Raw genomic sequence first — 25,458 nt, 5'->3', positions numbered from 1 at the left:
TGTGTTTGCTCTGTTCCAGGTTCCAGACGCCATCAGGAAATGCCAACGTGCAGGCATCACTGTGCGTATGGTGACTGGAGACAACATCAACACGGCTCGTGCCATCGCCACCAAGTGCGGCATCCTGCAGCCGGCAGACGACTTCATCTGCTTGGAGGGCAAAGAGTTCAACCGACGGATACGCAACGCAAAAGGAGAGGTGGGTTGCTGCAGACCTGCTCAGTTGATCCTCAACTGGTGGATCCGTTTTCACTAGGTCAAAAAATGTTGTCTCGATGTTTGTGAATACACCCTGCATTCTTGTCTCAAGATGTCACTTCTCATCTCGGTCTGAGTTCACTTGCTCTGATTCAACTCTTCAGATATACCATGTACTGAAAATTAGGGCTGGGTAGAATAATCGATTTGATTGATTATGGATCGATATCTTTTCATTTTTAGCAATATGAATTCACAAAGCATAATATTGATTACCCCCATACACACCAATACAAACATGCATAAGCACATTGCTGTCCAAGCAACTCAACTATTCAATTGTGTACAGTGAACCTACAGACAGTGCTATCTTACAGAGTGATCAATCTATACTCGAAGGAATAATGACGATAGGAAGTGAACTCGCGGACGTCACATAAACCGGAAGTAATGCGCCCAAGACCGTTTATTTATCAATTTAAAAACAGTATAAAACCTTTACAAATTATTAGTATTTAATATTTAAACAGTCAAAATATGGCTCTTAAGAAGCCGGAACGATATTTAATATTTATTTTGCCAAAGAAAGTATATCGTGTGTCAATCTATGTTGTTAGATCTTTTAAAAAGAACCTGGTTCAAAGATTTCAATGTGTGTACTTTTTAAGCACATTCAAAAACACTGTGATAATAATGACAACCGTGATAATTTTGACAATAACAGTGATATGAAACTATACCTTAGTGCAATTTGCAGTGATGGATTGTTGCAATACAATTACACTTTCATTTTCAATTCCTTTTTTATTTCAAAATTGCACTTTTGAGACTGGAAGTTTAAGCTGTTCAAAGCTTTTTTTTGACAAGGAAAGAAAACAAAGTATATTTTTGTTGTATAACAGATTTGAGACATTTTCAATATTTAAAGGGGAACTGCATTTTGTATTTTTATTTTGCCTATCGTTCACCATAATTATGAAAGACATGTCGACGGATGTATTTTTTTAAATGCATTCTAAATAAATGCGTTTAAAAGCCCTACTGAAAAAACGTTTTCTCTCAAAGCATTTTTGAAAATATGTCTTCAGTGAAACCCATAATCCAAAATGCTATCTTTGACCAAAACACCACCCTTGCGCTTTATATAGACCATAAGGAAGTGTTTTTGTAGAGATTGTAAAACACAGTTGGAGCAATGGTATTTCTCACCGGCACTCATCGAGGGCGGACGTTCCCCTTTCCTCTCCCTTATCTCTCCTGCTTGCTTCTTTGTCTTGTCTTGTCTTAACTTTCTTGTTGCCTCGTTTTGCACTGCTCTCCAAATGTAAACATTGGAACTAATTAACTGGCCTCTCAACGAAATTGACAAAGTCTTGGGTTTGGGGGAACCTGCTTATCTTGACTGAGCGGTTGTTGCTGGACACACGACGGACTCTTGGGAGAAGGAGTGCCGTGTGCCTGGGGACCCCTTTCAGTCGAGGACGTGAAGATATCCACCTATTCGGAATTATGACAACAGGACATCTGCTGATTGGAGTAAGCGTTGCTCTGGTTTGTCAACAAATTGGAAGTTGCTGGCAGTCTTCAAAGTACCCCAAAGCTGCCACAAATGATTGGAGGATGCGGGCAGAAGTGTGGACACTTTGTGATTTGGATAACATCGGAGTGTCTGCCCTGCAGGATGAATTTGAGGACCAGTAATAGACAATTTAGAGTGAAAAGCAAATGTTATTTTCACTCTCATTCAAAACATTCTAACTTGGAATATTTCCCTGGCTTCGAGACTCTCCCGAAGGACAGTGCGGCGAAGACACCACAAACTCCCTTCTTGTCTCTCATGGACACACACCTGTTGTTGTTGACTTTGGACTTATCGGCTGCACAAGATCAAGGCCGCGAAACAGAGACACACTGTAGGCTTACACACAAACAACATGCATCCACAAAAAATATACACCACACACACACACCCCACCCCCCATCCAACACCCTCGACGCGAATCCCTAGGGGTAATGGACGGCTGGGCAGCGCTTGTAGAGCTGCAGCCTGCCACCGTAGCCCCCACTCCCTCCCCTCTGTTGCAAGTCTCGAGTTGTATGTTGTAATATGTATATGTGCTTTGCTATGGAGTTTTTTTCCCACATCAGACTGGGCCCCCATAGGAGCCCAGTGATAGATTGTATTTGTTTTAATCATCCTCCCCCAGCGTTTACCTTTTTCCCATCTTTTACGGGGGCGCCTTGTGGCGACCCATCAGCGTTCCTGTTCTGTAACCCTGTACACTGTTTGTTTGTCTAAACTTGAACGGGTTTGTGCTGAAAACAAAAGTTTCATTGTACTTGTTCAATGACAATAAAGACCATACCATGCCATACTATATAAGTTGGCTGACAAGGTTTAATGTGTTGAGACGCAATATTTTTTGGGCAAATGTCTTCCTTTGAAAAAGTAAAGAAGTCCCACACATTCGACGCCATGTTTGTTTACAATGAGCTCAATACGGGTAATAGTAGCGTTTTTATTTTTTTTCTGAGCAATTTTTTCATGTATTGAATTTATCATTGTGACATCATTATTCCTCATTCCTCCCAAATATTATCTGTCAGAAATGTATCGTGCCCCCCTATTGCTAACTGATGTTATGCAAGCACACAGGGTTAATTTGCACTGTCTCAAACATTTTAGTCGAAAAATGTCTGCAGTTTGTGTGGCCCTAGTCATTATGTGATAATGGTGGGTCCCGCGGTCAAACCAGTTGAGAACCACCGCCTTAAAGAAGTCCTCTTAAGTGGATTTTTTATTTTTTTCTAGATCGAACAAGAACGCATTGACAAGATCTGGCCCAAACTGCGAGTTCTGGCTCGGTCTTCCCCCACTGACAAGCACACTCTAGTCAAAGGTATGTTTTTGTCGAATTATTGTAAACTACGTAAAGTTTCCAGTTGTTCAGTTAACAAGTTTTTTTTCCCACAGGTATTATTGACAGCACCGTTATTGAACAGAGACAAGTTGTCGCCGTGACAGGGGACGGCACCAACGATGGTCCCGCGTTGAAGAAAGCCGACGTGGGCTTTGCAATGGTGAGTCGTGCTGCTACACCAGCTTGTCTCACGGTGGAGTATGACGAATGCTTCACGCCAATCACCCACTCCCATCTCCAGGGTATCGCCGGCACAGATGTGGCTAAGGAGGCGTCCGACATCATTTTGACAGACGACAACTTCTCCAGCATAGTCAAGGCCGTCATGTGGGGACGCAACGTGTATGACAGCATTTCCAAGTTCCTGCAGTTTCAGCTCACCGTCAACGTGGTGGCCGTCATTGTAGCCTTCACTGGCGCTTGCATCACGCAGGTTAGGCTTACTCAGTCAACGCTCTCCTGATGGTCCACCTCCTCGTGCTCCTGCCCCCAGATCTAATTGTCCCACTTGTCTTCCTGCAGGACTCTCCGCTGAAAGCGGTCCAGATGTTGTGGGTCAACCTGATTATGGACACTTTCGCCTCGCTTGCCCTGGCCACGGAGCCGCCCACAGAAGCACTGCTGCTCAGGAAGCCGTATGGCCGCAACAAGCCCCTCATCTCTCGCACCATGATGAAGAACATTCTGGGCCAGGGCGTCTACCAGCTGGTCATTATCTTCACACTGCTCTTTGCCGGTAAGCCTTAATTTTCTGCTCATCCGGAGGAATTCCACCTTGCCAACGTGCACCCTCTCTTGGTGTGCAGGGGAGAAGATTTTTGACATCGACAGCGGCAGGAACGCCCCCCTGAGAGCCCCGCCCTCCGAGCACTACACCATCGTCTTCAACACCTTCGTCCTGATGCAGCTTTTCAACGAGATCAACGCCCGCAAGATCCACGGCGAAAGGAACGTCTTCGACGGCATCTTCAACAACCTCATCTTCTGCACCATTGTCTTCGGTACCTTCATCATCCAGGTATGCAGGGTCCTCATGCAGAAGCGAGTAATCGACCCAGAAAACTTCTAATGTCCACCTTTATCCTGCAGATCGTCATCGTACAGTTTGGAGGCAAGCCGTTCAGTTGCGTGGCTCTCAACATCGACCAGTGGCTCTGGTGCACCTTCTTGGGCTTTGGCTCGCTGCTGTGGGGGCAGGTAAGACACGCTGATGTCTGCCTTTTTTGTGGCACAACACTGCCCCCCGGTGTTGGGATGGGCTTGGTGCACTTTTTGTAATGCCCTTTCGCTGACTTGAACGCGGACGTCTTCCAGGTCATCTCCTCCATACCAACCAGCCGCCTTAAGTTCTTGAAAACAGCAGGCCACGGCACCCAGAAGGAGGAGATCCCCGACGAGGAACTGGAGGAGCTCGACGACATGGACGAGATCGACCACGCTGAGCGGGAGCTCCGCCGTGGCCAAATCCTCTGGTTCCGTGGCCTCAACCGAATCCAGACTCAGGTAAAGGACCAAGAATGTACGGTGCACACACCATGGGAAGCAAAAGCCATGAACTTTAATCTCTCCATTGCTGTTGCAGCGGCACAGTTAAAGAACTTAGTATTTACTGATTGGTCAAAGAATCTTTGCATACAAGTCTCATCGGTGCCTTTTTAAACTCAGCTGTCCTCCTTTTTTCACCTCTTTTAACAAATCAATTCCCAAGCGATGTTTTTTATGGTACCTTCTTTGCTTTGTTGTTATTATTTCTCACTTCTCCCTCTCTCATTCTCGTCCTGCTCTCTGTTGTATCTCCTCTGGGCTTTCTCCTGTCACGCTGTCTGGTTCTTTGCAGATGGATGTAGTGAGTGCGTTCCAGAGCGGAACTTCCTTTCAGGGGGCTCTGAGGCGGCAGGCCTCCAACAACAGCACGATGTAACCAATGTTTCTAGCCCTTCACATGTAGCCTTTTCCACCTCCTCCACCACCACTACTTCTCCTACTACCACCAACAACAACAACACCACCGTTGCCACCAACTCCGCTTCTGCCGCTGTGGGGTGTGAGTGCGTGTTCTCCTCTCGTGCATGAGACTTCTCTTCACTTAACATCCTCCTCGACACCTCTGTCTCTTGCCCTCTCTCCCGCCTAACATCATGCTTCTTCCTAATGTTTTCAAACAAACAAAAGGCATCCTCCATCAAGCTTGGATGACACCGCTCTTCTTATCTATGTGCCATGTGACCAGACGGCCTCTGGCGTGGAGATGTTTATTTCTGTGTCATCACTTTGTCTTACGTTCCGCTTCTGCTTGGAATGTTGTTTTTTTGACTGTGATTAATTGCGGATGTTCCGGATTGAGCAGGTTGTGTCTGCAGCAATGTGTGCGCCCACCAACCCCCAACCCCCAAACCTTGCCCACCACCAATTTGTAGTGCTCATGGGTCTGTGTCGCAGCGCTCTAGTCCCTCGCTGGATAAATGTTTTTGAGTATACGCCCATGGACACTACGTCAAAGGCTCAAAGTGGCAGTGGGGGGGATTGCTTGTCGGTATTCTGACGTGCGGATGATGCGTGTGACGCTTTTCTCTTTTGCAGGTCTTGGGACCACGTGAGAAGAGTTTTAAGGAGTACAATCGTAACTGATAGTCCCATGCTTTTACAGGCTCAGCATAACTATTTCCATTCCAGGTCAACTCCAGTCCTTAAAAGAGTGTGTGTGTGTGTGTGTGTGTGTGTGTGTGTGTGTGTGTGTGTGTGTGTGTGTGTGTGTGTGTGTCGGTCCAAATCCCACTGACCCATCACGTGTTCTCCTTCAGATTCAGTGAAATGTGTCATGGGCTATACTCAAAGGTTTGCTGCCGTTAGAGCACCAGGTAGCACACGCTCTGCATGGGTCTTCGCTCCCGGCTCCCGTTTGTGAACTTTGACCTACTTGTGGTGTTTTTTCTTTGTATTTCTTTTGACTTGCCAACCAGCTTGTGGACGTGCTTGGCTGCCTCAGCTTTTTTTGTTTTTGTTTGTTTGGACACCAGCGAACGCTTACAACTGACCATCTGTCTCAAGCCACGCCCCCAACTCACCCTCTCGCTCTTCTGTCTTCGGTCATCTCTCTTTCCTGTCTCCTCTTCTCTGTCCTCTCTTGTCTCCTGCCGGCGCTGTCCTCTCTTCTAAGTAGGGTTGTCAAAAGTATTGATGCCTCAAAAAAATAATACACCGATACCTGCTTTTTCAGTATCAAACATTTGTTCATCGTCAATTCGCAACACCTGAGCTCTGAGTCAACGCAGACAACGAAATCCAGTGTTTTCATTTGTTTATTTGTAGAAGCCTGTCACAAATGCGGATTTGGTGCCTCCGGTTGGCCCTCACTCATAAACAAATGATAATGAAAGTGTGTGAGTGTAGCATAACGGTCAGTGTGGCGTAATTTTGCTTCACAACACCTCATACTGCTTTGCGGAAGAATAAGACATAGCAGAAATGATCTGTGATGCACTTTAGCCACTTTGTTGCTGTATTTAGCCAGTAGAGGTACATATTCAAAGTGAGAGAGAGGTGTATCTTGCGTTTATTCGCTAATCAAACACAAGCAGTCACCAAAGTATTTGCCGTGAGAGCGTAGATCCGCCACCACAAGCCCAGAGAGTGTACATAACCACAGCGTGCAAGCCAACCTTTATCACTTCCATAAGTGCTAAGATAACACCGCTTGCACTCTTCTGTTGTTTGGCAACAATTTGAACACCACTGTTTTACTTTTTTCTCCAGGAAGACAAAGTGGTGCCAGGGGGTCATTTGCTGAACACACATCTTTTTAATGGTACTTTTAAAAAAAATAAATTAAAAAAAAGTAAATATAGGGCAAAAATGCCTAACGTAATGAGAAAAGGCTGAAATGTTGATACTACCGGTAATAACAAATAAAAACACAAAGATGTGTCTTTAAATGTTTTTTTAGTAGCCTATTAATTATTTTTTTAAATGTATAATTACCGCTTGGCAGCTCATACTGACATTTAAATTATGTCGTTTCACAGTGATTTTAAATAATTTATACTCTAAAATAATTTTCAATAAAATAGAGAATTTTGAAAGTACATGGGTTCAGTTTTTTTTTCATCGAGGCATTACAAAAAGTATTTCGAGTCGTGAAAGTTCTTCTTCGACTACTGAAATTCTGTTATCATGACAACCCTACTTTTGAGCATGTCCAGAACCTTGTAGGCCTTACTTTATTTTGGTTCTTCTTCTTATTTTGCATTCTGATTCATCAGAGCCGGGCCTCCCACTGAGCCTTTTGAGTGTTGTACTCTACTCACTCACTGACAAGCACACTGGTTTGGGTTTGATGCTCGTTCACTTGTGCATACAGAAAGCGCTCCGACACATGCCTCAGTAACGTTACAAAAAAAGAGTTCTGTGCCATTGGACTTAAGATTCCTCTACCTTTTTGAGGCCCTAAAAGGTGCTCGCTTGAAGTGTCCCTGCAAGCTAGTAGACAAGGTTGCACCCCCCCTTCACTGTTTTGAGGCCACTAAAACACGCCTTGTATTGACCCAATTAAATGTGCGCCCTCGGTTCCGACACCATCCAGGTGTCTCAGCGATTAACACACTTGTCCTTCCATCCATGTCTAAAACCGTGTTTCCCCCCCACCCCCTTGCAGATCCGGGTGGTGAATGCATTCCGCAGCTCCATCTCCCTCTATGAGGGCCTGGAGAAACCCGAGTCGCGGACCTCTATTCACAATTTTATGACTCACCCGGAATTTCGGATAGAAGACTCGGAGCCCCATATCCCCCTCATAGACGACACGGACGCCGAGGACGACGCACCCACCAAGCGCAACTCGGCCAGCCCCCGCAACACCACGCCCACCCCGCCCTCACCAACCGCCGTCCCCGCAGTCGTGCCGCTCTCGCCCTCCCCAAACCAGAACAATAACGCTGTGGAGAGCAGCAACCACCTCCTCCCTGAGGCCACCAAAGCGAGCAGCGCCTCCATGCCGGGCAGCCCCCTACACAGCCTGGAGACCTCCCTCTGATCGGAAAAGCACGACCGCCTCCCCTGCTAGGTACCTTACCACTTTTCTACTCGGAGGACAGCGAGCTGGAGGGGGCTGTGGTCGGACTAACTTTTGGAGGAATGTACCGGCTTGTGTGGATGCTTTGCTTTCTCCTTTTCGGTTCTTCTTAAAACCGCCTCCGCGCCAGGACTCCACCCCCTGCCACCCCCTTGGCTTTGGTTTGTCTGGCTCAATGAGGTGTGATTATAAACTCTTGATTGAAAGTGACCTGTTTTTTTTCTTCTTATTCTTCTGAATATAATAATTTGCATTGCAAAGAAGAGGAGGCGGTCCTCCTGGCTTGAACATGTCAGAATCTTCTAGCTTCTCTTTAATCTCAATTGTGTTGTATATTTAGCTCTTTGGCCCTCGTTCACACAAAACTCATTTCTGCTCCATTTGGCTGTTAATATTTTTGACTTATTTATGTTTTATGGAAGGAAAAAAAGCAGGTCTGTTTACAAAGTTTGTAGATACTTTTTTTCTGTTTGTAGGCAAAAGAGCTTCCTGATGTATGATGCAGAATTTAAAAAATGAATGATGATTATTTCAGATACTGCTGTATTTTCAGGAAAAAAAGGGTGTTTCTATTGAAACTTAAGTATTTTTGCCTGCAAGTTTTATTTGTTATATATATATATATATATATATATATTTGTAGATAAATATAGAAACTTCTAGCCAAACCAATTAACACTAAGTCTTGTATAGAGAGGAGGTCCACCGGTCGATGTGCGTTTAGGGCCTCAACATCGCTATGAATATTTACTCTAGTTTCCATGTGCACAAAACCTTCCGGGGTAAAAAAAACGTCTTCTTTTTTCACTCATTCATCTTGTGTTCAAAGACTTCCACATGTTGAAAGTGTCTCAAAAAAAGGGAATCCGGGCTGTGGGGGCTAGTATTTAGCAAGCATCACCTCTTCCACAACTGGACAAAAAGGGAAAGTTTCTGCACATTCTGGCTCGTTTCGATGTCATTTTTGCACACAAGTGGCTAAGTTATTTATTCAAACAGACAAAACGTGAATGTGCCTTGGCTTTAGTTAACGTTCAAGCTTGGGTCCAGTCGCTTCATTTCCTGATTAAACCCTGCAGATGCTTGCTAAATATAAACCCCTGCTCAGTTGTACATATTTGAATTGGTGTTTCTCAGCCCAGTGGAGAACATTTGATCATTTAAAGTGTATTCCATGTTACATCTCCTCCTCCACACACACACACACACACACACACACACACACACACACACACACACACACACACACACACACACACACACACACACACGCGCTCATAGGGAGTTGGAACCTCCTCACATGTTTTTGGACACCTGATGTACTGGAAACAAACAAAACAAATTGGATGTGCTTTTATTTATTTTTTTGGAATAAAGACGAGGCATACACTGGTATCTATCTGCACAGGGTACTTTATTTCCTAGCAAGAGTTTTGATACAGATCATTGAACACAAATTTGTATTTTTATGAAACTGATGAGACCTTTCATCGTACTCACACAGTTTTTGGAAGATTTGACACTGCGGGGAGGGTTTTGGCCACTAAAATAAATGTGTGTTCTGGAACATTCATCTCAGGGTGCAAATAGGCGTGAGGGAGAGCGAAAGAGAGAACAGGCCTCTTTTTGGTTTCTTTCTTGCCACGTTTGGTTGGTTTGGTGGCTGCAATTTCTTCCCGCAGCCCCTCCTGACAGTCCTCACCTGCAGGCCCTTGGAAGTGAAAGGAGCCCTTATGTTGGATTGAGGTGGCGCTCGTCTGTTGTCCTTGTTTTGTTTGATGCATATGACAAAAAAGCCGTGAATGATCGCGAAGACATTTGAGAAACACAAGCGGAATCTGTTCGAGGAGTTTGTTCTGTAGCTTCTTCCTGCAACGGGAATGGATGTTGTTTTTTTCATCTGTTTTATGGAGTATGATTTTTTTTATCTTAACATTTGAAAATAAAAGTACTTCATGTCTGTTTATCTTGAGCATTTTAAATGGATATCGTGATTGGATTTACATTTGAAACTTGTCGAGTAATGTGTATGGTTTTTAAAAATAAAAAATGTATTTAGCCTATGCGCAGGGCCTTGCTCTTTATTTAAGAAGCCACAGTTTACAGCAACACTTTGTCTAGATGGAGGAAATTCAATTTTCTATTTTTTAGATATAAAAAACAATAACTAGGTCTAATACATGGCTGTACTTTAGTATTTTTAATGTTTATATGGATCAGTTGTGCATGAACAAAGGTCAGTGTGTTGTGATGAGGCAAAATGAAAAAATTTTTTGCATATAAAATGTGTAAAACTAAGAGCTTCGATTAATTAAAAGCTTGGGAAAAATGCATTTCTTTCAGTGGCTGGGTTTTTTTTAACCAATGTATTCAAACACAAATTGACTTACTGACGTGTACTACACAAATACACCAATAGAGGGCAGCAGACGACTGTTGTCACTTCTTCTCTGACCCTGTAATGCACGAACAATCAAAGAACGTGTATGACGACGAAGAGCCACACTCTCTTTGCATAACTACTGGTGTCAGTTGCACTACAAAACAGCAGCAACAATATTACGTAGTAAAACACGCTTTATCACATTTTTACATCTGTGGAAATAAAACTGAAATAAATTAATTTCTAAAGGCGAAACAGAACTAGTAGCGATGGAATGCAAGAGGAGTGAGACCTCCTTTTGTAACTTGTCTCTGCCCTGCTTGTACTGTGTGCGCGACGGATGGAAGCTAATCACAGTTCGAAGGTCCTCTCCTGACTACGTTCGACATTTTTAATGTGAGTTTCAAAACCCCTAGAACAATCTACATGTTTCCCTAACACTACAGGATTACACATTGTAAGACATTCGGTCGTGTAGGGATACTTTTTTGTTACATCTTTCGAGCCATGCCTATAAAATCGGCATTATTTTTAAGCTAGCCTGCTGGCATGTATACTACTCCCAGTATTAGGGGGTTAAAGCGCCACACGTTTGACTTCTCATGTTATTTTTGTTGTCTTAGGGGAGGCAGGCATGACCTCCCGTCGTCTATAAACTCTCCACAATGAAAGAGTGGTGGTTACATGTCTTACTGATCTGCGTCCCGCTGCTGGCCGTCTACCTGCACATCCCGCCGCCTCAACTATCACCTGCGCTTCAGAAGTGGCACAATGCTGGCAGATTGTTCACCTTCAGAGGCAGCGACATCTTCTACACAGGTAACAGTATTCATACAATTCCCTCATGATCATAATACCCTCAATCCCCCCCCCCAAAACGGATTAACTCGCTGGATTATAAAGACAATATAGACTCAATTATTGCCTTCTGTTGGATTTAACGCCAATTTAGACCAACTCAGCACTTATTGTCTTGTTACGAAATTGGCATCCTCATTCTGACATGTCTTCATGGACATCCCATTGAGGATACTCGTATACAAAAAAGTCTAAGCGTGGATGCATATGCAAAAGTGCAATTTATATTTATCTGTACAGTAATCTATCTATTTTTATCTGCACCTTCTTTTGTAAATGCAAACACTCCACATACTGTACATATACATTCACTGTACAAACATACATATACACATACTGTACATAAACACTCACTGTACAAACACATATACACATTCTGTACATATACAGTCTGTACATATACAAGTACATATGCATACATACACTCATGCACATAATCACGTTTCATCAAACATATATTAACGTTGTTGCCCTAGGGCAGGGGTTGGCAACCTTTACCAGTCAAAGAGCCATTTTGACCAGTTTCACAAATTAAAGAAAACAATGCGAGCCACAAAAATCTTTTGAAATTTAAAATGAAATAACACTGCATACAAAGTTTGTGTAATGTAGCCTGGAAGAGTCAGGGCTGCATGGGATTCTGGGTATTTGTTCTGTTGTGTTTATGTTGTGTTAAGGTGCAGATGTTCTCCCGAAATGTGTTTGTCATTCTTGTTTGGTTTTGGTTCAAAGTGTGGCGCATTATTAGTAAGAGTGTTAAAGTTGTTTTATATGCCCACCGTCAGTGTAACCTGTGTGGCTGTTGACCAAGTATGCCTTGTTGTGACTTACGTGTGCAAGCCGAAGATGCATATAACAAGAGGCTGGGCTGGCACGCTGTTTGTACAGATTGTAGAAGGCGTTAAATGCTGTACCATCATGGCGCGCCCTTGTTATTATTGTAGGGGTGAAAATCGGAGAATATTAATCCAGGGAGTTTTCTGCGAGAGGCGCTGAAATCAGGAAGTCTCCCGGGAAAATCGGGGAGGTCGGCAAGTATGCAGCTGAGGCGCATCAGAGTGATCAAAGAGCCGCATGCGGCTCCGGAGCCACGGGTTGCCGACCCCTGCCCTAGGGTAAACTGGGTATAACACATGGCACACTGACAAAGCTTAACCTATTGTTACTATAACAATCTACAAGGTTAATGCAGGTTGCTTCTCTTTCTTCCCCTCCATTTTTCTGCATTCTTTCGTATCTCAAGTTATCATTACGTATATGTATTGTTGCATTTGAACAACTGTATTGTTGATAATAGAGGTAAATTATTGGTATTGTTCATCATTAATAGCGCTATTTCTATTGGTATTTGTATTGCTCCATTTGTAGTGTAATAATGCTCATTGTCATTTCTGTATTATTTTTTATTTTCGCTAACTGCTTATTTGCTATCACTTTTACCATCATATTTGAACATGTCGTATTTGCTGATGTTGCTCTATTGTTGTTGTTGTGTTTGCTGTTGTTGTTTTTGTCTCTCTGTCTAATCCCCCTCTTGTCCCCACAATTTCCGCCTCTGTCTTCTTTTTTTTCTCTTTCTATCCCCTCCTGCCCGGCTGCACCAAATGATAATATAAATACATTTAATAAAGTAAAATACAAAAAAGGCAACAAGAGAAGTATCCTACACTTTTCTTTTGTAAAGTAAATCTGAACATCAACTACCGGTATATGATTTGCCTGAGAAGCTGGACAGGACAAAAAAACAAAAAAAGGAAATGCAAACACTCTGCACCTTGTTGCTCTTTTATCCTGCACAACCATGAGCTAATGCAACGAAATGTCGTTCTCACCTGTACTGTAAAGTTATTTTCTTTCTTTCTTTAGTTTATTTCGAACATGAACACACTTACAGTATAATACATCACACAGTTTTGTATCATTTCACTTTACATCATGTCCGAAAAGGAGTAGGAAGAAGCAAAGCTTATCTAATCCTAGCCCCTTCCCACTTCAGAGCGTTTACAAATATATAGAATCATTTACTGACCTTTTTATAATAAAATAACATCTGTGAATTAGTATACACAATATTTTTGTAATATGTAATTAATTAATTCAGTCATTATTAATATACTGAGATGAAGAATATCTTATTTTCAATAATGTTTTCTTTGTGCTTTGTAAGCACTATTAATTTGAACAACCTCTGGATCATATCAGTACAATGTTTAACTTCATTACTTAATCCATTCCATTATTTAATTCCACATACTGATATGCTGAAGGTTCTAAGTGTTGTATGTGCATACAAATGTTTTAAATTGAATTTTCCTCTAAGGTTATATTTCTCCTCTTTAGTTGAGAAGAATTGTTGTACATTCTTTGGTAGCAGGTTATAGTTTGCTTTGTACATAATTTTAACTGTTTGCAATTTTACCAAATCACCGAACTTTAATATTTTATGTTCAAATTTGAATGACAATAAAGGAAGTCTAAGTCTAAATATGCTTTCCTCCACAAACTGGGTTGGATGGCGCGTGTCAATTTGTGTTTGTCAGCATGTTGCAAATGTAATATTTGCAGAAACATTTATTGCACACAACTTTCTACTGCATGTGTAATGTGTTTAAAGTAAGCTTGACATCATACGTTAAAAGTTAAAGTACCAATGATAGTCACACACACACTAGGTGTGGTGAAATTATTTTCTGCATTTGACCCCCGATCACCCCTGGGAGTTGAGGTGAGCAGCAAGCAGCAGCGGTGGCCGCGCCCGGGAATAATTTTTGGCGATTTAACCCCCAATTCCAACCCTTGATGCTGAGTGTCAAGCAGTGAGGTAATGGGTCCCATTTTTATAGTCTTTGGTATGACTCGGCCAGGGTTTGAACTCACAACCCTACCGATCTCAGGGCGGACACTCTAACCACAGGGAGTATTGCTAATCGATTTAACAAAACAAAAATAGAATCTACAGCAGGGTGCTGTACAGTAAAAGGGTGGGGGCGTACCTAAACTGGCATAGGTAAAAGCACAACTAAAATAAGAAGTATATTTACAACAAAGTGACGAGGTTTTGCAGGTGAATGATAGTGCTTTGTTATTAATAAACAGCATCATTCAAATCCTACTTTGCGTAGATCCAATTAACAGCAATATGTCGCTCTTAGTAACCATAAGTGCATTTGGCTATGAGAGCCTGACTGACTGCATTAAAAACACAACTAGCAAAGTATTTCAAGTACGTTTATAATTGGATATTCTTAAATAATGTATAATTCATAGTTTACAAGTTATGTAAAGAATTGTATTCACAAAAAATAATCATGTAAGAACAATAAACAAAAAGACTAAATTGATAACTACAATTCAGTTCATTCCAATATGTTCAGTAGTCGAGTTTATATTCCAGATACATTTATATGAAAGGGAATACAAATATGTTGATAAGTCAAAGGGGAACAGACATTTGTTAATTATCTCTTACCGCACAGAAGCCCATTCAAAACTTCTATGCCGCTTCAGTATTATTCGAAAAAGTAAACAAAACACAATAAATTGGAAAATAAAAACTGCTGGTTTTTTTAGACGTGCTATCATTAGGGAACGTTTGGTTCCATTGTAAGTTTAAATAGCAGGGTTGTTTTAGAAATACGTTCATCTATCATAATGGTCTAATCTTCATCTAAATGCCTCCAGTCCTTGGACACTGTTTTTCACTCAGCACTAAGATTTGTTACTGGCTGTCGTAGTCTCACCCACCATTGTCAACTGTATATGAAGTCAGACTTATCTTCATTGAGTGCACGCAGATACACACATTGGCTGACTGTCATTTATAAGGCTCTTTTAGGTTTAATACCTCCATACTTGTGTACTTTGTTGCAAAGAAAAAACAGCTCTTATGCATTACGTTCTAACAATGTGTATGTCTTAACTGTTCCCCATGTACCGACTGAATTTGGCAAAAGAGCTTTTGGCATTGCTGCTCCTATGGCATGGAATGCATTGCAGACGAAACTGAAACTCACTGAACTACTTCCATTTGGAGACTTCCGTTCTGTCCTGAGGGACAAACAGCAAGAGACTTTTGCAGTGTATGTGTTTTTAAAAGGTGCAAATCTTTATTGTTTTACAGTTCTCTTTTATGTATTTTAAAATGTATGTCCCAACGTATTACTTTTTTGAAACTGCTCTGTGACATGTGCTGTTGACCTCTTGGCCAGGTCACCCTTGTGAAAGAGATCTTGATCTCAATGGGTTTCTTATCTGGTTAAATCAAGGTTCTATTGATGGCATTCAAAGCGATGATAAATTAGCAATTATCTCCACGGGCTTTTGAACGGACACGGCCGCGATGCTGCTAAACCAAACTAAAACTATTAAAAGACATGTTGACTCACAGCAGAATAGAAGCTTAGCAGAAACCAGTATAATATAATTTGATCTATGACGTAATTCAGTCCATCAAAGTAGAACAAGCGGGCACCTGCAGAGCGTACCAACCAAGTGATGATCAGATAATGAAGTGACCAGTCGCCATAATCATGTGTGGCCCCCTGGTGGCCGTGGCCCTAACCAACAGCGTAGAGTGTTTATGCCAGGGTGTTTAGCATCGATTAGAGCACGAGACTTGAAAGTTTCATAAAAAAGAGTCAGTGCCACACCAGTCATGAATATGACCACACCTCACTGATGTATGTAAATGTATATCTATTCTGGAAATAATGTGCTTTGTTTTTTCAATAATAATCTACAATCACTTTGTTTTACTGAGAGAAACGAGCAGGTTGGCAGCCTCAAAAAGCATCACTAGTGTATTTCTCATTTTTCGTAACATGCTTCTGCTGCCCTCCATTTTCCAAGTCAGTCAGTGCAAGGTTTGTGTGTTGGTGTGTGTCCCCACAGACTCTCATGGCGCTTTGGGGAGCTCTGACATTGTCGTCCTTCTCCACGGCTTCCCCACCTCCAGCTATGACTGGAACAAGGTGAGATCACCAAAATAGAAAACGCTTGGTTAATGTTTTTGTAATCATAACACAACATGTCTAATAGATTTGGGAGCCTCTCACTCAGCGCTTCAACCGGGTCATAGCGCCAGACTTCTTGGGTTTTGGCTTCAGCGACAAGCCTGTGAGTAAGCCAATCTGTCAATCAACATATTACCTTTTATTAGTCAATTTGTTTTGCTTAGCGACCACACAAGTACTCCATCTTTGAGCAAGCTAGCATGGTGGAAGCCCTGCTGGCTCACATGGGTCTGGCCAATCAGCGCGTCAACCTGGTTTCACATGACTATGGAGACACAGTGGCGCTTGAGCTGCTCTACAGGTGAGTTTGGTTACAACAAAGGTTCTCATTCAGGAGGACTGAAATGATTTCACTGACTGTTTATCTCTTTGGGACAGGAGTGACCAGAACCGCACTGGTCACCTCACCATCAACAGCCTGTGTCTCTCCAATGGAGGCAAGTTTTCTCTACACACATATTCTGAAAAGTTCTGGTTCACCATTGTAATCTAGTTCTCTTGGGGTTCCCACAGGCTTATTTCCAGAAGCCCACCACCCTCGCCTGCTGCAGATGGTCAGTCCCGTTATAGCCCTTCCACAAAGCCTTAATTGGGTCACTTTAATTGATGACAGGTTGTCTCAGTGAGATCCATTTTGTCTCCCAAAGCTCCTCAAGGACTCCAGTTTCCTGGCTCCAGTCCTGATGCGTCTCACCAACTACAAGATCTTCCAGAAGGGGTCAGTCTAGTCCAGCAAGACATTTTCTATACCAACAAAGAATGTAACATTTAACGTTATAATGATAAACCGCGGTAAGATTCATGAGTTATAGTATTACCGTTTTCAATTGTAATTATCGTAAAACCGTGATTAATTATTTGACTTTAGATTAATTTACGGCAATACTGCTCAATTCCTTGAGAAGCAGCTAACACAGTAATCTCCCACTATCTTAAATGCTAATTTGAATACAAAACACATTAACGTCTTTCCTCATTGCAAATGTCTTACTCCAAATCTAAATGGAAGAAGATACATTTAAAGAAATAAATCAATACAACTTGTTTCAAATTAGGGACATTCTGATCAGGGTTTTATGCTGATGATTCTGGTACTGATCATCCATGAGTAACATTGTCTGATACCAAAATTGATCAAATGTATTAACTGTAAACGTTTCATTGTATTTATAATGAGTGATACTAAGGGTTTAAAAACATCAACACAATATTTAAACTAGTTCCTTATTCTGTAGTATTTTAAATAATTGTTTGATAAAAATAGAGTCAATAGTAGACACTAAACATTAGTAAAACCTACTGTCTATTTTTCATTCAAATCTGTCCAGGGATTTACTCCCTGAATTTGTTAATATCAACAAAAACAACAAAAAAAAGATTTTGAGAAAATAAGTCACACTAGTATTTGTTCGTATACTGATACTACCTTTGGTATTAGCACCACCAAATTATGGATCGAATTGCCCTCCTATTTCGTGTTGTTTACTCCTGGATGTAACCGTATGAACATGTCATATCACAAATATTGTGACCAAAATTATCATGTTTAATATTATCGCAGTATAGTTGAATGTGCTAAAAAAGTACTGATAAACACACTGAACTCTTTTGACCAAGTTTTTTTTTTTTTAAATAACTAAAATAAATAGACGCACTGTTAGAAAACCCACTGTTTTTCATGTTTTGTATTGCTTATGTTTCATCGATAGAGTTTTAGTCTTAGTATTTTTTATGTTTTAATTAAGCTTTAATTCTTTTAAATATTGGTTTGTACTGTAGCACTAAGTGGTTGTTTTTTTAAATGAAAAGTGTGTAACAAATAAAATCTAATATTGTTATTTATTTCTGGTGGGCATTGTCCTACTCTGTTCAGCAGTCCTTGAACGTACCATAAGAACACCTCCGTCTTGTATTCCTCTGAGTATAGAATGATCTTCCTGTCTCAAGAGAGCACAGCTTGTAGATTCAATGTGCACAATTGAATTACTTAGTTGCTCAAACAAACAATTTGTTTGTATAAGTTTAGATTGGTGTATGTCGTTTCTTCATTAAAAAAAATACATTATTGTCTCTTGTTTTTATGTCAGCATTTAAGTTAGCGAGCTGGCGCCAGTCGGTTTGTGAGTTTATCAAAGTGCAGTTATCATCTCAATTTTTTCCATAACTTTAATGTAAAACCGTAATAATAGGAGTCAGGACGTTTACAGTGGTTGTTTTAAATATCATTAATCGTTACATTCCTAATACTGACACACCAACTTACTATGTTACCTTCTCTGTAACTCTTAATCATCTATTTGTTAATTTCTTGATACAACCGCTAACTTTCTGCTATAACGTGCTTCATTCTACACTTCTTAAACTTTACAAAGCACCTATTCTTGTGCTGTTTAAAGGTAGCTTAGAGGTTAGCTTAACTATTAGCATGCCTGCTCCTGGCTTTCTCTTGGTGTGTATTATGTTTAGCCTTGTCGCCCAGTGATACTTGATGATGATTCTTGAGACACTAAGAAATGCAATTTATTTGATGTAATGGAGATAATTATTTTTATCTTAAGGAAACGGCTCCACATTGTGCCCTGAGACACACAATTAGCTGTTAGCCGCATGTCAGCTACAGGACTAAAAATAAATCCAGTGTCAGCCAGAAGAGATCAGCGTTAGTTGATCGGCATTAAAAAACGGTAATCGATAATGGGGATCATAGACTTTTTCACGAAAATCGACTGATACCGATTGATCGGTGCATCCCTAGTAGTCTGTGAGCCAGACTACCAATCGCAATCAAAAGGGAAAATTATAGTTGCTATTTTATTATTCCTATGTCCAGATTATTAATTGGCATGATAACCTTTGCAAAGGAGTATTTTAACAATATTTAAAATGCATTCACGATTTTGACCATAAAAATGCTATTCACCAATAGTGGCCATTCTCCAATGTTGCAAATTTCATCATTTGTGTGCCACTACTAATGATTTAAATTACCTTTGCAGTTGCCAAAAGGCCCTGCAGATAATATTTGTTTGCACCACCAGTTGGCGCCAATTCCTCTGGGTGCATGAGCGAGCAAGTAAGAAAATGGTCTTTAATACCGCTGTTAATGGGAAGTAGCAAAGAGAGGACTTTTGTGAATCACATTATACAGGGTAACATTTTTATTGGTTTATTTACACATCCAAGGTTAAGAAGGCTAAGATGTAGTGAGTAAAGTACATTATGGCTTTGCTGCTGAATTACCAAAATAATATAACCGACATCAGTACTGTTGTAATCACAACAAAACTCAAAAATCAACATATTTTATTGTTTCAAATCAACTTGGGAAATTGACGCTGCAGTGAACCTTCAAAAAGCTTGGCCAATCCCAACGTTTTGCCCGCCTGTTCGATTGCAGGAGGCCGATTTTAGGGTTTTGGCTCATGGACTATAGTTAAAATATTTCAGTGTGTCGCTTTTGAGCACATTCAACAATATTGTGATAATGATAACTGATTATTTTGGTCACAATAACTGATATGACATGTTCATATTGTTACATCTCGAACATGTACAAAACTCATTGTTGTTGTTTCTCTACACTGGCAGGATCGGGGAGGTTTTTGGGCCGTACACGCAACCCACAGACGCCGAATTCTGGGACATGTGGACGGGTCTGCGATACAATGATGGAAACCTGGTTTTGGACAGGTGTGTGTGTTTACATTAAGGTTCTTAGGCTATGTCCACACTGCAGGGTGACTTTTTGCTAACCCTGATCTTGTCATGTAGTTGTTCACACTACAAAAAAAAAAGTTCCAAAGTAAACAGAATAGTAACTGTGGCTCCGAAATGACAACACAGGCACGGCTTCTTAAAGACGGGCTCTTTACTTGGGTTTATGCCGTGAAAACTACAGGACAAGACATGAAATACAATGCTTTAGACATAGTTCAGTCACAGGCAAATAAAGTGCTAAACAAAATAGCTACCTCGTGGCCGCCTGCCACTTCGGAGGTTCTTGGGCAGCAAATATTTCAGTCTTGTGCATACTAAATGAGCGTACAATAATTAAACCAATGTACTTTATTAATATACAGAACAATTCGACACAATATGACAAAATACCTTGTTCAGCTAGCTAAATGTTCTTGCTGCTGCTGATGGCTCGCTCAAAGTCCTTTGCATGTCTGGGCGAATGTAGGTCTCGCAACCTCCAAACCAAAACCTCGCGAGAATAGCGGTTTAACAAAGGAAATAAATCGCTCTTTTTATAGTAAACAAAATGTGTCTTATTTACAAAAAAATGTAGCATGAATTCACAACCATAATAATTTTCAACAAAAAATATTAACCCTTAAAACAAAAATATTAAGTTTAAGTTTCAACGACACTTACAGTAACTCAAGTGACTCGCATACGCAAATGATGCCATAATGTTACACATGCTCTCTTATGTGTTTACGGAAGTAAACATGGCTTAAATTCTAGTAGCTTTCACTCTTGGTGTATTTGTGGCAATTTCAAGGATTTTTGCAACCGGAATCAACATTTTCTTAACCAAATTATTTGGCGTGGGAGATTAAAATTTCTCTTAAATACTGCTGTTTATCACGGGGAAATGTAATTGTATTTTTATTTTGCTTTGTTTTTAGTGTTCTGCAGTACATCAACCAGAGGTTAAAGCACAGAGAGAGATGGGTTGGTGCCCTCACATCCACCTTTGTACCCTGTAAGTGAAAACATACACCTTCACAGCATTCAAGGTTTACCCTACCCTACGCCACGACAAAACAAAAGCCGCCACTTAAAAATGATGTTTACCTTTAAAAAAAATGTTAGGTTATTTATATATATCTATATATCTATATATATATATATATATATATATATATATATATATATATATATATGTATATATATGTATATATATGTATATATGTATATATATATATATATATACATATATATATATATATATATATATATATATATATATATATACATATATATATATATATACATATATATATATATATATACATATATATATATGTATATATATATGTATATGTATATATATATATGTATATGTATATATATATATGTATATGTATATATATATATGTATATGTATATATATATATGTATATGTATATATATATATGTATATATATATATATATGTATATATATATATATATATATATATATGTATATATATATATATGTATATATATATATATATATATATATATATACGTATTTATATATATATATATATATATTAGGGCTGCAACTAACGATTAATTTGATAATCGATTAATCTGTCGATTATTACTTCGATTAATAATCGGATAAAAGAGACAAACTACATTTCTATCCTTTCCAGTATTTTATTGAAAAAAACCAGCATACTGGCGTCATGTTCTTTCAACTTGCCAAATAAAACAAGGAAAATGTTACAAAAATGCACACTTTTGACACCCCTGCTATACATAATAAAAAATTAAATCTAAAAAATCTATCGATAAAAAGCAGAGCCTGACGATGCATGCGCGTTTATCACAACTCTCTCGCTCTCTCTGTCTCTCCCCCTCCCTCACGAATGCAGCTGCGCGCGCAATTTGTTTTGTTTTTTACCTTCTTAACCCTTAACGTACATTGAAAATACACGCAACCCTAACTCAAAATGCCGGACATTTGAGGCATTTAAGAAACACTGCCCGGACATCCCCGCAAAAGAGGACATGTCCGGTGAAAAGAGGACGTATGGTCAGGACCTAGCCCGAACATGTCCTCTTTTGCTAGCATGCTAGCAGCTAAAGGGCTAGGATAGACTGACCATACGTCCTCTTTTCACCGGACATGTCCTCTTTTGCGGAGCTGTCAAGGCGGAGTTTCTTAAATTCCTCAAATGTCCGGCATTTTGAGTATTGTTTACACAACGCGCAGTACGCTACTTAATATGTCCGTGTGGAAACTCGTTCGGTACACCTCCGCACCGAACCGAAACCCCCGTACCGAAACGGTTCGATACAAATACACGTACCGTTACACCCCTATTATTTTGATTATTGTTTCTCAGCTGTTTGTAAATGTTGCAGTTTATAAATAAAGGTTAAAAAATAAAAAATAAAAATAAAATAAAAACTAGCCTCAGCGCATGTGCATAGCATAGATCCAACAAATCGATGACTAAATTAATCCCCAACTATTTTTATAATCGATTTTAATCAATTTAATCGATTAGTTGTTGCAGCCCTAATATATATATATATATATATATATATATATATATATATATATATATGTATGTATGTACAGTATGTATGTATGTATATATATATATATATATGTATGTATGTACAGTATGTATGTATGTGTATATATATATATATATATATGTATATGTATATATATATACAGGTAAAAGCCAGTAAATTAGAATATTTTGAAAAACTTGATTTATTTCAGTAATTGCATTCAAAAGGTGTAACTTGTACATTATATTTATTCATTGCACACAGACTGATGCATTCAAATGTTTATTTCATTTAATTTTGATGATTTGAAGTGGCAACAAATGAAAATCCAAAATTCCGTGTGTCACAAAATTAGAATATTACTTAAGGCTAATACAAAAAAGGGATTTTTAGAAATGTTGGCCAACTGAAAAGTATGAAAATGAAAAATATGAGCATGTACAATACTCAATACTTGGTTGGAGCTCCTTTTGCCTCAATTACTGCGTTAATGCGGCGTGGCATGGAGTCGATGAGTTTCTGGCACTGCTCAGGTGTTATGAGAGCCCAGGTTGCTCTGATAGTGGCCTTCAACTCTTCTGCGTTTTTGGGTCTGGCATTCTGCATCTTCCTTTTCACAATACCCCACAGATTTTCTATGGGGCTAAGGTCAGGGGAGTTGGCGGGCCAATTTAGAACAGAAATACCATGGTCCGTAAACCAGGCACGGGTAGATTTTGCGCTGTGTGCAGGCGCCAAGTCCTGTTGGAACTTGAAATCTCCATCTCCATGGAGCAGGTCAGCAGCAGGAAGCATGAAGTGCTCTAAAACTTGCTGGTAGACGGCTGCGTTGACCCTGGATCTCAGGAAACAGAGTGGACCGACACCAGCAGATGACATGGCACCCCAAACCATCACTGATGGTGGAAACTTTACACTAGACTTCAGGCAACGTGGATCCTGTGCCTCTCCTGTCTTCCTTCAGACTCTGGGACCTCGATTTCCAAAGGAAATGCAAAATTTGCATGGTTGGGTGATGGTTTGGGGTGCCATGTCATCTGCTGGTGTCGGTATATATATATATATATATATATATATATATATATATATATATATATATATACATATATATATGTATATATATATATATATACACATGATTCTCGATTCAAAAACGATTTTTTTCTTGATTCAAAACGATTTTCTATTCATTCAATACATAGGATTTCAGCAGGATCTACCCCAGTCTGCTGACATGCAAGCAGAGTAGTAGATTTTTGTAAAAAGCCTTTATAATTGTAAAGGACAATGTTTTATCAACTGATTGCAATAATGTACATTTGTTTTAACTATTAAATGAACCAAAAATATGACTTATTTTATCTTTGTGAAAATATTGGACACAGTGTGTTGTCAAGCTTATGAGATGCGATGCAAGTGTAAGCCACTGTGACACTATTGTTCTTCTTTTTTTTTTTTATAGATGTCTAATGATAATGTCAATGAGGGATTTTTAATCACTGCTATGTTGAAATTGTAACTAATATTGATACTGTTGTTGATAATATACATTTTTGTTTCACTACTTTTGGTTTGTTCTGTGTCGTGTTTGTGTCTCCTCTCAATTGCTCTGTTTATTACAGTTCTGAGTGTTGCTGGGTCGGGTTTGGTTTTGGAATTGGATTGCATTGTTCTGGTATTGCTGTGTATTGTTTTGTTGGATTGATTAATAAAAAAAATAAAATGAAATAAAAAATAAAAAAACAACGTTTAAAAAAAAAAAGAGAATCGATTCTGAATCGCACAACGTGAGAATCGCGATTCGAATTCGAATCGATTTTTTCCACACCCCTAATATATATACTGTATATATATATATATATATATATATATATATATATATATATATATTTATGTGTATATATATATTCATGTGTATATATATATTTATGTGTATATATATTTATATGTATATGTTATATATATACATTCAGTGTAGCCTGTTACATTTTACAACAAGCAGCAACAATTGAAAAAAATAGAGCAAAACGATATAAGATAAAGATATATGTTAATACTAATAACACAGATTTGATTTTTAATAAATCGATACAAATTTTTTGCCTTCTATAGAAAATATATGCATCATCTCTAATTATGCAAATTATACAAAAATGTAACATAGGCCACAGCCGTAGCCACGCCCCCGCCACCACAGGTATATTGGTAATCTGGGGTAAAGTTTGGCACTCTTGCTATGTGTATCAATATGGCATCCAGTAAACGCTGTAGCTCATAGTTTGTAATATATGTTTACTTTAATAATTTCCTGTGGTTTATAATACCTCTGCCAACAGTGTTGCCTTGCTCTGTCTGTCAAACCTTGCCCTCCATTTTGTCTTTCAGTGCACATGATCTATGGCCCCCTGGATCCAGTCAACCCGCATCCACGCTTCATCCGTCTTTACCAGTGAGTACCTTTCCTGTTTCCACCTTCATATCTTATTTCATGCTGGTTTAAAGCTATTAAAGCTTGCCCACCATCACTTTGTTCTGTTAGAAGTAGAAACACACCATCTAGAAATACTCTCACTTCCAAATACTACCGGTGCAAGAGAGGTATTAAGTGTCCACCGTGGTTCCTGCAGGAAGCTGGTGCAGCGGTCAACAGTCAGCGTTTTAGACGAGCACATCAGTCACTACCCCCAGCTGGAAGACCCCACTGGCTTCCTCAATTCTTACTTTAACTTTATTCACTCCTTCTGAGCCCATCAATAAATAGTTTTGTACTAAAA

General features: G+C 39.7%; 2 protein-coding genes across 2 annotated transcripts in view; both read left to right on the top strand.

Moving 5' to 3' along the window:
- atp2b1a (ATPase plasma membrane Ca2+ transporting 1a) overlaps nt 1-10,159 on the top strand; it is a 68,083-nt gene extending 57,924 nt beyond the window's left edge. The window contains 11 exon segments of the mRNA XM_072913284.1: nt 20-199; nt 3,011-3,098; nt 3,173-3,279; nt 3,361-3,552; nt 3,642-3,855; nt 3,926-4,137; nt 4,209-4,316; nt 4,434-4,622; nt 4,957-5,017; nt 5,020-5,036; nt 7,771-10,159. Of these exon segments, the coding sequence (XP_072769385.1) occupies nt 20-199; nt 3,011-3,098; nt 3,173-3,279; nt 3,361-3,552; nt 3,642-3,855; nt 3,926-4,137; nt 4,209-4,316; nt 4,434-4,622; nt 4,957-5,017; nt 5,020-5,036; nt 7,771-8,148 (1,746 nt within the window). The 3' untranslated portion in view covers nt 8,149-10,159.
- Nucleotides 10,160-10,716: 557 nt separating this feature from the next.
- Nucleotides 10,717-25,458, top strand: mest (mesoderm specific transcript). The gene is made up of 12 exons (XM_061958897.2): nt 10,717-10,966; nt 11,194-11,389; nt 16,319-16,398; nt 16,466-16,543; nt 16,605-16,741; nt 16,819-16,877; nt 16,954-16,994; nt 17,088-17,158; nt 20,029-20,130; nt 21,075-21,151; nt 25,070-25,133; nt 25,312-25,458. Exons 2-12 carry the CDS (start codon nt 11,236-11,238, stop codon nt 25,427-25,429), a joined length of 981 nt encoding a protein of 326 aa, XP_061814881.1. The 5' UTR covers nt 10,717-10,966; nt 11,194-11,235; the 3' UTR covers nt 25,430-25,458.

The sequence above is a fragment of the Nerophis lumbriciformis genome, linkage group LG05 (genome assembly GCF_033978685.3).
Source record: "Nerophis lumbriciformis linkage group LG05, RoL_Nlum_v2.1, whole genome shotgun sequence".
NCBI lineage: Eukaryota > Metazoa > Chordata > Actinopteri > Syngnathiformes > Syngnathidae > Nerophis > Nerophis lumbriciformis.
The sequence above is the reverse complement of the archived record's forward strand: the minus strand, read 5'-3'. Positions and strand labels throughout refer to the sequence as shown.